At 45.4% G+C, this 14,167-nt stretch overlaps 1 protein-coding gene across 2 annotated transcripts in view; it reads right to left on the bottom strand.

The window, feature by feature from the left end:
* Nucleotides 1-14,167, bottom strand: part of HADHA (hydroxyacyl-CoA dehydrogenase trifunctional multienzyme complex subunit alpha) — a 120,202-nt gene that overhangs the window by 22,978 nt on the left and 83,057 nt on the right. For both annotated transcript variants that reach the window (XR_015296705.1, XM_086928099.1), the window contains exon 17: nt 3,211-3,406. Coding sequence is in view for 1 of the 2 variants with exons in the window: in XM_086928099.1 (XP_086784225.1) it covers nt 3,211-3,406 (196 nt within the window). In the remaining variant the exon portion in view is untranslated. The remainder of the gene's footprint in view (nt 1-3,210; nt 3,407-14,167) is intronic.

Below are 14,167 nucleotides of genomic sequence, written 5' to 3'. Positions count from 1 at the left end.
GTGGGTATTCTGCAATACTGTGGCACGGCAAAAAATGTCTTCAAAAGATTTTTACTCACAGCTGTGTGCACCAATATGACACATATGTACATAATCCTAGGCCCATACAGTCTTAGCCATTCATATGCACACTTTAGCCAGTGCTTTCCTTGTAAAATAGGAGCCAACTGTAGGATGAGGAGTAAGCGGGAGGGTGCGGATATACCCCATTCTTAGCCTTCAAGCGAAGGCTAAGAGAAACACAAAGGGGGGGGGGGGCAGCAACAGGCAGTATATACCCAAGAGAAAAGACTTTAGGAACTTATTGGTCAAGCATATCTAGTACATGCATGTATGTGTGATAGCTGTTAATCCATCTCTTTCCAGGTCCAAGTACATGCCAGGAGGATAGTACCAATCCAGTATTAGCCATGACAGAATGTCCTCAGACAAAGGACCGATGTCCCATTATTATTATTATTATTATTATGTTTGAGCTTGTAAAGCGCACTGTTACCCGGAGGTTTCCTGGCGCTGTGCAACGCTGGGGAACCCGTCGTGGCTTTCCCTGTGGGATGGTCCCTGCTGGGAGTCCCCAAGGTGGAGCCAAGCATCCCCGGCGTTGGAGGGGCCGCTGTGGAGATTAGGCAAGCTGATGCCCAGAGTTGCCGAGTGGGACCCCTGATTAGAGTAGGCACCAAAGCGAGAATTATCGAGTCCGCTGACCAAAGTCCACGACCCTGCCGCGTCGGGAATTGAACCCTGGTCCCGGCCGACTTCTGCTCCCGGGTCTGCCGCCTCTAACCAGTGAGCCACACCACTCCCATGCAAGTGCAGCAATGCAAAATATAACGCATAATCCATCCACAATGTTGGCTTTAGCAGCCACTCAACAAGCATTACTGCCCCAAAAAGTTCACAAAATGTTAGTTGACAGATCCCTACTTCTGTCAAGGTAGAGGAAAAGGTATGACTGATGCCCAAGTTGAGTACGTCTCTTAAGCCAAGGCGGCATGTAGATGTGGAAAGACGGTTGAGAGGATGAGCACCTGCGAAGGAATTCAGAACCTTGTGGAAGGGGTGGCGGACTAGTCAGGATCACCTTATAGTCTGGGATACATCATAGGGTTCTGAACCACACGTTGCTTGCCTCTCATTTGAGAATCTGCTTGACATCGTGGCAACCAATGAAGAAGTCTTGCATGAGATCAAGTACTCAAAAAAGTGCATGCATCAGCCTGGCTAGAACCAGGTGAATATCCCAGGGGCTGCAGAATTATCGAAGAAAAAAAACATTCCACCATAAATTCATTTAAAGCTTCCAGCGGGGAAAACACAGATTAGTTGTGCTCTCTGCTTAGGCACCACCCTGATTTAATATCTTCAAGTAATCACACTGCACTTGGTACCTTCAAGTTGTAAAGAATGATGACAATTTATGCTGCAATCAGTATAAAGACAAAAACATGTTATTTCTTTATCTTTTCATTCATCGATCGGAGCTGTGATTCTGTGAACCATTTCAAACACATTTGAGCAGAAGAGGTGAGACTGTGCGGCACTCTGAGCCAACCTTTCTTTGTTTAAAAAAACGGTGCTCAAATATGTACAATTTAATACAAAATAATGGACCCTATCTGGAATGCCCCATGGAGGAGGATGAGTTTTATAGCTTTATAAAAAATAAAATAGTACATATTTTGTATTCTTTTTCTGAAATTAACTGTAGTATGCAATGTGTCCCGCTTGATGAAAGAAAGGGGAATCAGCGGTTTCTGGGAAGCTGCATCTTTGGCCTCACAAGTATAAACTTTAAGCTTATCTGGGCATCGTCTTGGATCAAGGTGGTCCCACAATTGCACCACTTACCTAGCCATGATGCTCTTGACTTGGTTGGGGTGCGGTGGGGTGGGGGAGAGGGTGGGGGAGGGGGAGAGAGAGACCACAAGAATGTTACAATTTCACCTCATATGATTTGAGACAGTTCACTGTTCATCCGTGTGGGAAAACAGAGCTTTGGAGTGGTGGGGAAACAGCCATCCTAGACAGACACTGCTCACAATCTTGGTGGTCAGTTGCCTCTCAACTAGCGTAGAACTGAAATGTACTTCAGCTGTGGGGCTAAAGAGGAGTCGTCGGTGACTAACCTACAGTCTGACTACAAAACCTAAAGCCAGAGACTACAAAAGAATCACCAACAGGACAAGCTCAAGTCTTCTCGTAGTGTAAGCCTCCAGAGCCACCATAGCGGAGACTTGGATACGTAACCCTTGGCCAGGAAGGGAGATTTCCTTCACTTTACAGTGCTATACACCTGTAGTATTATTCCCGTAAAGAGAGACTAGGTTAATGATACATGAGCTTGGAACCCCTCTGCCCCAGACAAGGAGAAGATCACTGGAAGGTGCAATGCCATCACTGGAGGAGAAGACTGTTTGGTCCCCAGAAGGTCTTACGCTCCCATGCACTTAGTATTCAATCATATCCTGCTGACAGGGCTTCTGTTATTTTGGGGGTGGAGGTTAACCGCACAAATCTGTGCTTTCACTTTGCCTTGGATGATTTGCACCAGTCAGGGTAACCTCCACATAGATGGAGAGGGTCCCTGGTTAGGGTGCCTCCCTACCTCACCACCAAGCAGCTTGAGTGAGGTAGCTTGCATGGCAGAAGAAACTGCATCCAGATCTCGACATAACAAATCTGACGTCCTCTTTGGGATCAGCCCACCTTTGATGCACATGAAAACCGGCATGATTGTTAGCACATACAGCACCGAGATGCCTCAGATGACCCAAACAAGAGATGTAATAGTTAAGTGGATTAACTGCTGCTGGACTGTTGCAGCTTACGTTTCAGTAGCAAAAGGAAGAAGAGGAAAAAAAAAACAAGTAAAAAAGTAATCAAAGATCCAAAAGATTATCGGGGACCTGTATTCAAATAGTGTTTCATGCCAGAAGGTTCCGGATCCAGAATATTCAAGAGGGAGAAGGGGAGAGCCTGTTGTGTTTGGCAGATAAGTGAATGCAGAGTGATGAAACTCCTAGCTTTTATTAAATAACTTCTGAAGCATTTAACCAACCACTAAACACCAGTTTATCCACAAGAGTCAATGAACACATGTGTAATGTGATCTGAGCGACACTGCAAGACAGAAGCAGGAAGACAATGGTAGTTGTACACAGATTGTATAGACTCTGGGACTATCTCCACTCTGGGACAGTGGGCGCTCACCTAAAAATCCTTTGGCCACCATGGCTTTTAGTAGGTCCACGTTTCCGCCACCAAAGCGCTCTCCAAAGGCTTTCCCGAGATCTTCAGCCACGTGAGTAGCAACATCAATGCCAACCTCGTCTGCCAGAGTTGCAGCGCCCACTGGAAAACCGAAACCTGTGCTAAGAGCATCCAGCTTTTTAGGGTCCGCTCCCTCCTGTGCACGGGAAACAGAGATCATGAATTAGCACTCACACAAAGTTACAGCGTATGTGGACTTTAAGGAAATTTAATTAGCCAGTGACATGTACATCAATTAGAGTCCAAGCACCTCCCTGACCTGTGGACCTAATCAGTTCATTCAACAGCTGGGAAGCACCCATTGCATTTCATCACCTGCCATTTTAGTGAGAAGTCACATACTACCTCAACAGGCTGCCAACCTTTACTTGTCAATTACAGCAGAGGTGCTTGGATGGCCCCTTGCAAACGTTTTTATTAATACCCAAAGTCTGTATCTAGAATGTCAATTTTTTTTTCTTCAATGGAAAAGATTTTTATGGGATGGTCATTTTTTTAAGTCGACACATTGTTATTTCTGCACTACATGGCATAGTTCTATTAAGAAAGTTTAAATTATTTCTCCCTCTGGAACACATTTTATAATACGTTTGGTCAGTTTACAGTCTAATTATTGATACTATAGTCAGAATAGGTCTCAAATTAGTCAGTGGAATGTAAAATAACTTGATACATGGACTAGATTCGACAACAGTGAATGTGTGGTGATGGCAGAGATCCACAGCCCACAGGAAAAACGTAAAAAAAAATAAAAAAAGACGAATCCGCACTCTGCTCATCCATTTCAAGTTTAACCCTCAAAGATTTCACTGGAATTGCTGCTCTCCTCTGCACCAAAAACCTGCTGGATGGACATTTTTAAACCACATGTGGCAACTTGGATTAGAATAAGACTCCTTTTGTGTCTTAGTCTAAATTTGCTCGCAAGCACCGACATGCTTTTTGTTAGATGTTTTATGTTTAAAAGTCAGAGGGGCAAGCAAGCACAGACAGACATGTACAACTGAAAAACCCTATAGATATCCTCAGCCAAAAGCCACCAACCGTATCCCTATGAGAGCAAACGCGAAATGGCTATACATGTGAAATGTCACTTGTTGTAAATGTGAAAATACCAATAAAAAGTATTATTAAAAAAAAAAAAAAAAATCAGAAAAAACAAAACCAAAAAATAATTTAAAAAAATAAAATTGGAACGACAACTCAAATACAATTAGTACATCGTTTTTACTCTTGTGGTCATTTCATGGTTTGCAAATTAAACCAACAAGTTCAGAATTTAGTAGATGTGAATGATTGCAAAGACGCAATCATTTTTGTTCCAGTGGCTTTTAAAAAGGTTAGTGAAGTAAATAAAGAAAAAAAAAAAATCTAATCAAGAATGCCTGAATAGGACCATTGGGCACACAAAGTCGGAGAGGTGAGATCATGACATGAGGAAGGGCTGCATCCCACAGGGAAAAATACTGGCTATGTTTTGGTTTAATAACATGCATGGAAATTATGCTATTTTAATTTGTAGTGCGAATGGATACTCACGAGTGTCCCTGCGTGAAACCAACGGGGGAAAGTGTCTGTTTAGGCGAAGACATGTGTTTTCAAATATTTCTTGAATACCACCGGGTCCTGAATATTGCGTAGGACAAGGGGCAGGGCATGCCAGGCAGCAGTAGCCTTCATTGTCAATGAGTTACCTCCAAGCCTCTGGTATTTAAAATCGAAGAACCTGCGTAAAGCAGAGGAACGTGAAGCGCAGCTGTCTAGATGGAAAATTGAAAGAAAAACGTTTTTGTAGGTATAGTGGGTCAAGCCCATGCAGTGCTCTGTGAGCCACAACCATTGATTTAAACTTAACCCGTCCAGCAACGGGGAGCCAATGCAGTGAATGCAGATGGTGTCGCAGACTTCTCCTGGCAGATATCCAGAAGCAGTCTGGTCACCACGTTTTGGACTACCTGCAGCTTTTTCAGCAGGTAGCCCGGAGTGCCGATGTATAGTGCATTGGCATCATCAAACCAGGAAAAAAATGAGTGCACAGGTCACAGTTTCTCTTGCTGCGTGGGGGAGAAGAGAGAAAAACTTCCTCAGAGTTTTGAGGAGACCAAAACAATTTCCCTTCAGCTTCTTAATATGGTATGAGAAAGAAAGAATCAAACCATACCCCCAAATGCTTGGCAGGTTTTCCTAGAGAAGTTGGCACGGGGAGCTCAGGAGGCCAAAAAGATTCTCGGAAGTTAGGAGGAAATTTTCCGAAGAGGAGGATTTCGGACTTCTCATTGCACTTTAGCTGCGCAGCTGCTAACCATTTAAAAATGAATGAGAGGCAGTGATGAACCAAAGAGACCGACTCATCGTTATTATCCCAAGTGCTGGGTGTCAGCAGCGTAGGCCATCACCTTGGCTCCCAAGCTCTCTGCCAAGTAGACTAAGGGTGTAACAAATATTAAAAAGAAGGGGGATGAGACAAGACCCCTGGGGCACTCCCGTGGTCACAAACTGAAGAAGAGGAGCACGGGGCATCCAGATCTGTTGGGCCCCATCTAACAAGGATCTGAGCCAGTTCCAGGCAGTACCTAACGCACCTATCCCGGCGAGTCATGAGAAGAGTGTGTGGAACCGTGTCAAACACCGCAGAGAGGTCCAACAGGATCAGTGCTGCCCTCCCCCCGGCGTCCAGACACTCCTGAATGGCCTTCATGACCTCCACCAGGACCGACTAGGTGCTATGGGCAGCCCTGAACCCAGATTGTGCAGGGTGCAAAATACCCTCCCTTTCAATGAACTCTGAGTTGATTATTGACAACCTTCTCACACACTTTAGCCAACCCCGGCAAGAGGGGAATGGGTTGGTAGTTTCCCGGATTGAGAGCATCAAGTGATGTTTATTTTTTATAAGCAGCAGAATCCTGGCCTGCTTCCACTGGCTGTCTGGAGAGATAAGTTAACAATGCTATTCACCTCTGCATTGATCCTTTCTGCTGCTGCGGCAAGCAGTCTAGCAGGACAAGGATCAGAGGGTGAGTCAGATTTTAAGCTCCTAATGATTTTGAGAGAGTCCTGCAGGCCCACCGTCTTAAACGCATCCAGGCAGTGTTCAGCTCTGGGAATTGGAGACAGGTCAGATACCACAGTCTCATTATCACCGTGTGAAAAGGCTGCCTGAATAGTACGGATCTTATCCAGGAAGCAATTCAATAGAGTATCTCACCAGGTGACTGAGTAATAACACACTGGCTTGAGCCGAGGGAGACGTGAAGCTCTGAACAATCGAAAAAAATATTTTACGTTGTTTTTAGCGGAGTCAATCGACTAGAATAGAATTGCCTTTTGGCAGCCGCTATGGCTTCATAGTAGACCTTCTGTTGGATTCTGAGCTTCAGCTTAGCAGCCGAACAGCAGTCACTGTGGCGTAACGCTCGCTCAAGAACCTTACATTCATGTTTAAGTATTTTAAGCTCGGGCTGAACCAGGGTTTGGAAGGTGATTCCCTGGACAGCCTAGAAGAGCACTGGGGAGAAAGTGTGGTGACTGCCTTATACTCTAGAAAAACATGCACACTTTCCTGGGACAGTCCCAGGAAAGTGAAAACACCCCAACTTTTGGAGTGGAAGTGGGGAGTTTGATGCATAATTTCAGTCTCACACTTGGCCACTGATGCCATGTGGAACATCTGTAAGATGGATGTTTAAATCATATTCGAATGCTCATTTTGTGGCCTTCTGAAACCAAACAAAGAGCACATTTAATTAGGGAGTAACATTTCCATAATAGAAAGAAATCCATAATATAGTGGCACAGCTGTCAAGGGTTTAGCTCACAAGTCTGCCATTATCCGTGTAGGAAGCTGGCTCTGTATATGACATTATCACTAGGTGGTAATACCAAGTACAGAGTCCAGGATTTCCCCAAAAGTGTACAGGGCTCAATGCGAAACCCAACGTGCTCTATTAGTGGTAGAGCAGGAAAGCATCCTTAGGCCTAACACAGGGGAGTGCAAGACATTTATTGCACACACGTGATCATTAAAAAAGACATAACTCAAGAAGGGGATCCAGACCAATTTTATAAAATTATACTTATTTATTTTAAGCCATGTCCTCCTAATAAGGTTTGTAAGTTTTTAATTAAAAATAGTTCTCACTTAAATTTTTTTAAATATTGACACTAAGGAAAACATTGGACAGTGTGAAAAAGTTTCTATGGGGAAAACAATATTGTGGTTAAACCGGTGAGTACAAGACTTCCAATTTTAGTCTTCGGTGCCAAAAGTCAGCAAGGGCCAGAGGTCAGGCAGGTCCCAAAACTGCACCACCAGCAGCACAGGTGCAGCCGGATGCAGAGGTCAAAATCAGTTTGGCCTAATGCTGTCCAATGGAGAAGGGTTTGCCTGGAGCCACACTGTTTGCAGGTAAGTAAATATGTTGCAGGGGCCAAGCACATCATGGGGGGTGGCCACAAAGCAGCACCAAACATACACCACCAGCGGCCAAAGGGTGGACGGGTGCAGATTAGACATCGGGCGCCCAATGCTTTTCAAAGGGGATTTTCGTGATGGCAGTTAGGCTGCAGACGTGGCACTGGAAGTTACAGGAGGAAGACCAACAGCAGAGGTAAGCTGGGATGTAGCAGGTCTTAGGGTCAACATCGGTTCTGCTCACCACGACCCAGGGGCTTCTGGTGCAGGGGTGCCTTTAGACGCCACGATCATCTTACCAGTGCTGGTCGCTGTTAGGGGAACCTCTGGATTCACGCTGAAAACGCCGTTGTGGAGGGCAGGAGAGGTCAGCCAACGCTGGACACAAGGTCAAGATCAACAGGGAGACTTAAGTGCACAGGTGAGCCACTCAGACACCAGCCATGGGCGCATAGTGAGCAAGGGTCACGGATCAGCCGTGAAGCTAAGTCTTTGGAGTCGGTTCCATATAGACAGGTCCTCTGTCCTCGGGAGAATGAAGTATTTATTGAAGATAACAGACCTTCCCGGGGTTTTGGAGGCTGTGCTGCAAGACAGGTCATATGTTTTGTCAAAGATGGACAGGCTGGTAGGGCTGGGGGCCCAAGGCAGTTGTAGTCTTGTGGTTTGTGATGCAGGGTGTCTTCTTTCTTCGTAGGTAGACACAGATCTGAGGTCCAGATCAGGGGGAGCCAGATCAACACTAAAGGTGTTAGGGGAGTAGCAGGTAGGGCCGATGGACACCTAACATGAGGGTGACTTCATCCTGGATTATGCCACCCTCCTCAGGATGGTGAGGACTGCAGTGTGCATCACCTCGCTCCTCCTCTTCCCATGCCCCACCTCGAGTTCCCAGCCCAGGTACTCTCTTCTATGGCTTTACTGCCACTTACAATATTGGGAAATGGTGCCCAATATTGTAGGGGCACATCTGCTCAGGCAGATATATGTCCTCACTTGTAGTGTAGTGCACCCTGCTTTAGGACAGTGAGGCCTGCTAGAGTGGTGACTTACCTATGCTGCCAGGCAGTGTTAGCTGGCATGGCACCTAGACTTGGTCTATAGCGCTGTTCTTTATGATGCGCGATCTTGGAAGGAGATGGCTACTACGACTGTGGTCTGCTCTTAGGGCCCTATGTATCAAAGGGTTTTACCCATTCTGTGTTTATGGGAAAATGTGTTCATACATATGGCCCTTAGTCATCCGTATTTATTTTAGATACTTTGACTATTTCTAAGCCTCAGGCGTGCCAAGGTTAAGCTAGTCGTTCCCTGACCAGGACCTCAGGCTGGATAGTATGCCAGTGTGGGCCCTTGCGACACTTTTGATCAAACTCTTAAGAACATGAGGATTTCTTACTTCTCTGATCAGCTACATCGCTTAAATCCATTCTGTGCTACAATTTCAGATCAAATCCTTAGTAAGTCATTGGAAAACAATTGCCCATATTTGATAATCAGTAAATGGAAGTATATTTGTGGCATTTGAAGATTAAATTGATTGTATACAAGAACTCAACAAATCCACGACACCCTCTGGAAGTATGGAAAAAGTTTTTCCCACTTTCTGGAGCAGGTCCTCTTGGGCTCTTCTAAGGCTCCCAGGACTTCAGGGTCTTCACTTAGGGGGCAGGAGGCAACCAGCAAGGTCCAATCCAGGGCCAGTTGCGGACTCCCAGAAAAGGGCCTATTGCAGTATTAGATGCCACTGTAGCGACAGATGGCTAGTGAACTGACCCTTTAAGACCACTTCAGTCCGGCATGCAAGTTGGTCCAAGCAGGTCTAGCCCTGCACGTCTCCACACATGTCTCCATAGGAGATGCAGCCATTGTCTGTTCGTCTACAGGTCCAGATAGGTTCTGAGGAACTTGGAGGGGGTGGGCCAGCGCTACGTTTACTCAGTGCACTCAGTGAGTGTGGCTTGACTCCTGGACACTACAGCAAGGTAAACAGGATGTGCTGGAGAGGTCACCAGTGGGAACGATTTGTCCTTTGGGTAGGCAAACTGTCTTGTAATGCACATTTTGACCTTGTCAGAGGCTTGCAGCAGGACCAGAGATGTGTTTAGAGTAATGAGAAGTTCCCTCTTACTCAACTACACCAAAGTAGTTCTGGAGCCAGTTCACTCCTCCACTTAGACTTAAGCCAAGATGGCTAAAGTGTATCCTGCAATCAAAAGACTCCTCTTCTCCAGGCTTCCCTAACCACTAAACTATAAACGTGCAGGCCACCCTCTGGTCCCTTTCCAGTTAGTGAATTTTCTAGGCCCTACTCAGATGCATTGATGTGTTAAGCTAGGTCACAAACTTCACTCAGGCCAGCTTGTCAGACCCAAGCCGTTGTCTCTGAAGTGGGAGCAGCATTTCTCACTTCATCAACGGGGGGCACCGGCAGAGCCAGCTGTGTGCCAATTAGTCTCCTAGAGATTAAGGCAGAAAAGAGCATAAGTGTTGGAGTTATTGCTTATTTATTTATTAAGATTTCAACTTCATTAACGGACATTGAATCAATATTAAAAATAGTGGCTGAATGAACAGATTAGCAAAATTAAGTAAAAGATACAAAAAATATTTTAACTGTTATGTTATGTTATATTTTATTTCTATAGCGCACGGCTACTCCAACGGAGTGTCCCGGCACTTTATTTTGGCAGCTCATAAGAAGAAAACATAACAGAAGAAAACTTACAGAAGAGCAGAATAACATAACTAAAGGGTAAAAAGCCAAGTTTTTAAGCCTTTCCTAAAGGTCAGCAGATTGGAGGTCCTGCGTAGGGCCAGTGGCAGAGTGTTCCAAAGCTGGGGCACCCTAACACTAAAGGAGCGCCCTCCAATACGGGCCTTCCTAACTCGAGGGACCACCGCCTGAGACAAGGAATCGGAACGCAGAGCTCTGGTCGGACGATAGAAAGCAAGCCTACGTTGGAGATATTTGGCTCCCAGGCCGAAGAGCGCTTTATGGGTACGAGTCAGCGCCTTAAAAACTATCCGCTGCCGGATAGGCAGCCAATGAAGTGACTGTAAAAGGCCGGACACTCTAGCTCGCCTGCGGAGGCCAAAAATAGCACGTGCCGCAGAGTTCTGCACAACCTGAAGTCGCTGCACAAGATAATCTGGGAGACCTAGATAAAGAACATTGGCATAATCCAATCTGGAGCCAATCAAAGCTTGCACCGTAATCTTCCTATGCTATTCAGTGAGCAGAGGAAGGAACATCCGCAGCATCCTCAGAATGCCAAAATGAGGTCAAGGATCTGGGATCTCATCGCCAGCCTGTTGTCAATCTTAACTCTCCGGTTTTTTGCCACCTGGGATGCCGGAGCTGGGGGAAACATATCATTTGGCCACCATGCCTGCCAATCCGGATCTGATGTGCAGCCAAAGAACAGCACCTCCGACTTGTCAGAGTTACATTTGAGGCTGTTCTGCTGGAACCAGTTAAAGACCGCCCGAGACAATCCCGGATGCTCTCTCCATCAAAGTCCTCACCTTTTCTGCACGTGAAGAGAAGCTGGGTGTCATCGGCGTAGGAAACGATCTGGGCCCCAAAAGACTCCGCCAGTGGCGCCAAAGGGGTCATAAAGAGGTTAAAAAGAGGTTAAAAAGAGTCGGGCTCAACACAGAACCCGGCGGCACTCCGACTCCCAGTGGAGGCATCTCAGCGGAGCTCGGAGGGACCCAGACCGTTTGTCGACGGCCAGCTAGGAAAGATGTAAACCAGCTGAACACCGTCCCCCTCAGACCGATGTTATAAAGTCTGGCGAGGAGCCCCTCATGGGGGACGGTGTCAAAAGCCGCCAACAGGTTAAGCATGACAAGCATGGCTTTACCTCCAGAGTCCAGAACCTCCTTAATGGCCTCAGACACTTCTAAAAGCGCCGTCTCGGTGCTCAAATGTAGCCTTTCCTATGAAGCAAGTAATAGCCCCATACAGTGAACATAGCTTTAAATGGCAAGTCTCTGTAGGGGCATGCCAACTCAACTTTCTTACATGTTCCACTTTAAAACACGAGGCACCATACCTTGTTGGCAGCAAGACCTACTTAGGGGAGACCTCTGTTTTAAAGTAGAGCTTCCTCCTGACAAACAGGATTATTTGGGCAGTTCTGCAGCAGTCCGGTTACACATGTAGACTTGAAGCCATGTTTACTTTGCCAGACTGGTGGAAGGTGCAATATGTGCTTCAGTCCACAGGTGGAATTTAACTTTCATGGCCTTGCTATATTTTGTGCAAACTATACCTCACTAGAAAGATAAATGTACCATTTGGGGTTCAGTCAATTTTATCATGTTTTACAGGTCAGATCACATCACTAGCACTGTTACAAAAGCAGCAGCATCAATCGACAAAAATGTCTAACCACGTAAAAAGAGGCATTTTGTAAAATATGCCATTTTGGGGGAGGGGGGGGGGGGGGGGGGGGGACGGACAAGATCTTGCACAACACGTTTTTCCCCCATTCTTCAACCCACCACCAACGTTTTGCTTTATTTTGCCCATTTTCTTGATTCAGTCTAAGGAAATCCAAAAACGTTGGGTACCTTTTAGAATCCCCATCATATGGGGAACATAAGGACACACATTTGGCACACATACTTTTTGTATAACAAACGTTGTGGGATAAATGGAAACGGACGAAACATTTAAAAAAAATCTCAACAATGGGGTCCCTTCACGTGTAACAAGGCAAACTTCCATGTAACTCGTGCATTTTATCACCATTTACAGTGGCCTTACAGGAAGTTTAAAACAGGAGTTATGTGAAATCAATGCATCATGCTGTGCAGCAACAATTCTAAAACTAGCAAAACCAGAAGGGAAAACACTGAGGGAGAGGGAACCACAACTAAAATGATGTACATTCTTACATTTATTAATCTTCCCAGCAATCCCCTGTATGAAGAGTGCAATAAACAAAGAAATCTGAGACTATGGCCCAACCTTTAAATTAACATTGGACTAGCCCACATATTATTAATACTGTGTGACCTCACGGTATTTGGCATCCTGCATCTTTCATTATATAAAGGGACTACGAAGCAGTTATGGCTCACATGCCTGCTTCCCAAAGTAATATTTACAACAAGGGGTGGTGAGGGACAGAGTCTCTGAATTAAGCAGAAAGCTCTCACCCAATCAAGAGATCAGGGCTAGATCCAACACCGTTTTTTAGCTCACTGCACCATCCCAGTTTCAGAACCTGTCTGTATGCAAATTAGTCTGTTCCTGTCCCAGTGCATGATGGGAACAGGGCAAACCAAACTACAAAAGCCAATTCTTACACTGGGAAGGAAACAAGCTCCCGGGGACCGGTTTCTGGCATTACAGCCGTCTTTGGCCCGGTTTGCTTGAATCCCATGATGCACTGGGCCAGGGACAGACTGATTTGCATATAGCCAGGTTCTGAGCTGGGATGGGGCAGTGAGATAAATAACGGTGATGGATCAAGCCCTGTTCCTTGGACTGGGTAAGAGTGGTCTGCTCAATTCAGACACTCTGTTCATCACCACCCCCTTTTGTAAATTGCTTCCCAAAGTAAGTCATAATGTTAAACATAGGTGCTCCACCTCAAACAGCAACCAGCTGCTAAAGATGCTGCTGCCACAAGAGCAAAAATGTGAATAATTCCAGAACGGGTGGCACTCAATTGATCTCAATCACTTAGATCATACCGGTACTCGAGTTATCGCATGACTTTATTGGTTCATTTCTTTTAAGCAGCCAAAACGTTATTGTTCAGGGCGAAAATTCATCTTTTAAAGTGCACTCCTGTGGCACAATTCATTTCTTCTGCCACGTTTCATTTTGTTTTAGTTAGCTCATCGGATATTCATACAGCATGAACAATACATAGATTCCAGTATTTGTCCATGCTTCCTTATATGCGATAGATATAAGAATAAAGAAGTGATGTGATAGCTCACAGACTACTGTGATCTTATCATTCATTATATATGCAGAGTACAATGCTTTATTTCATAAGCTCTTTAATATTCTGAAAACTCACTTCATATCTTCCTGTTAGTTATTTCACCCATGCATAACAAGATATGCTGGGCCAACTAACACCATGTTTGCTACCAGTGCTCATTCCCTACAACACTGGCACAAGAGGTCATGTTTTCTCTTACTGAACAAAATTCCACAAAGCGACAGGTCAGCGCTAACCTGCTTTGGATTATAATGAACATGTAGTCATTGGGAAAGCCTTGTGTTTTTCCATGTGCAAGGTGCAGCCAGGGCTGTGGAAAGATCTACAACAAACAGGCAGGACTCAAAAGCTTAAAAAAATAACCCTATCTCCATGCAAGGAGAATATAGTAGGGAATGAAAACACAGAGCCTGAATTCTTCAGGCTCCATCTTCTCTGTATAGTTCCTTGTTTGGGTAAGCACTGGAATTCAGCCTGTAACGGACTATTTCATTGGCCTGCGCTGCTAATG

The sequence above is a fragment of the Lissotriton vulgaris genome, chromosome 6 (genome assembly GCF_964263255.1).
Source record: "Lissotriton vulgaris chromosome 6, aLisVul1.2, whole genome shotgun sequence".
In the NCBI taxonomy this organism is placed as follows: Eukaryota; Metazoa; Chordata; class Amphibia; order Caudata; family Salamandridae; genus Lissotriton; species Lissotriton vulgaris.
This window is presented reverse-complemented; position numbering and strand designations above follow the sequence as displayed.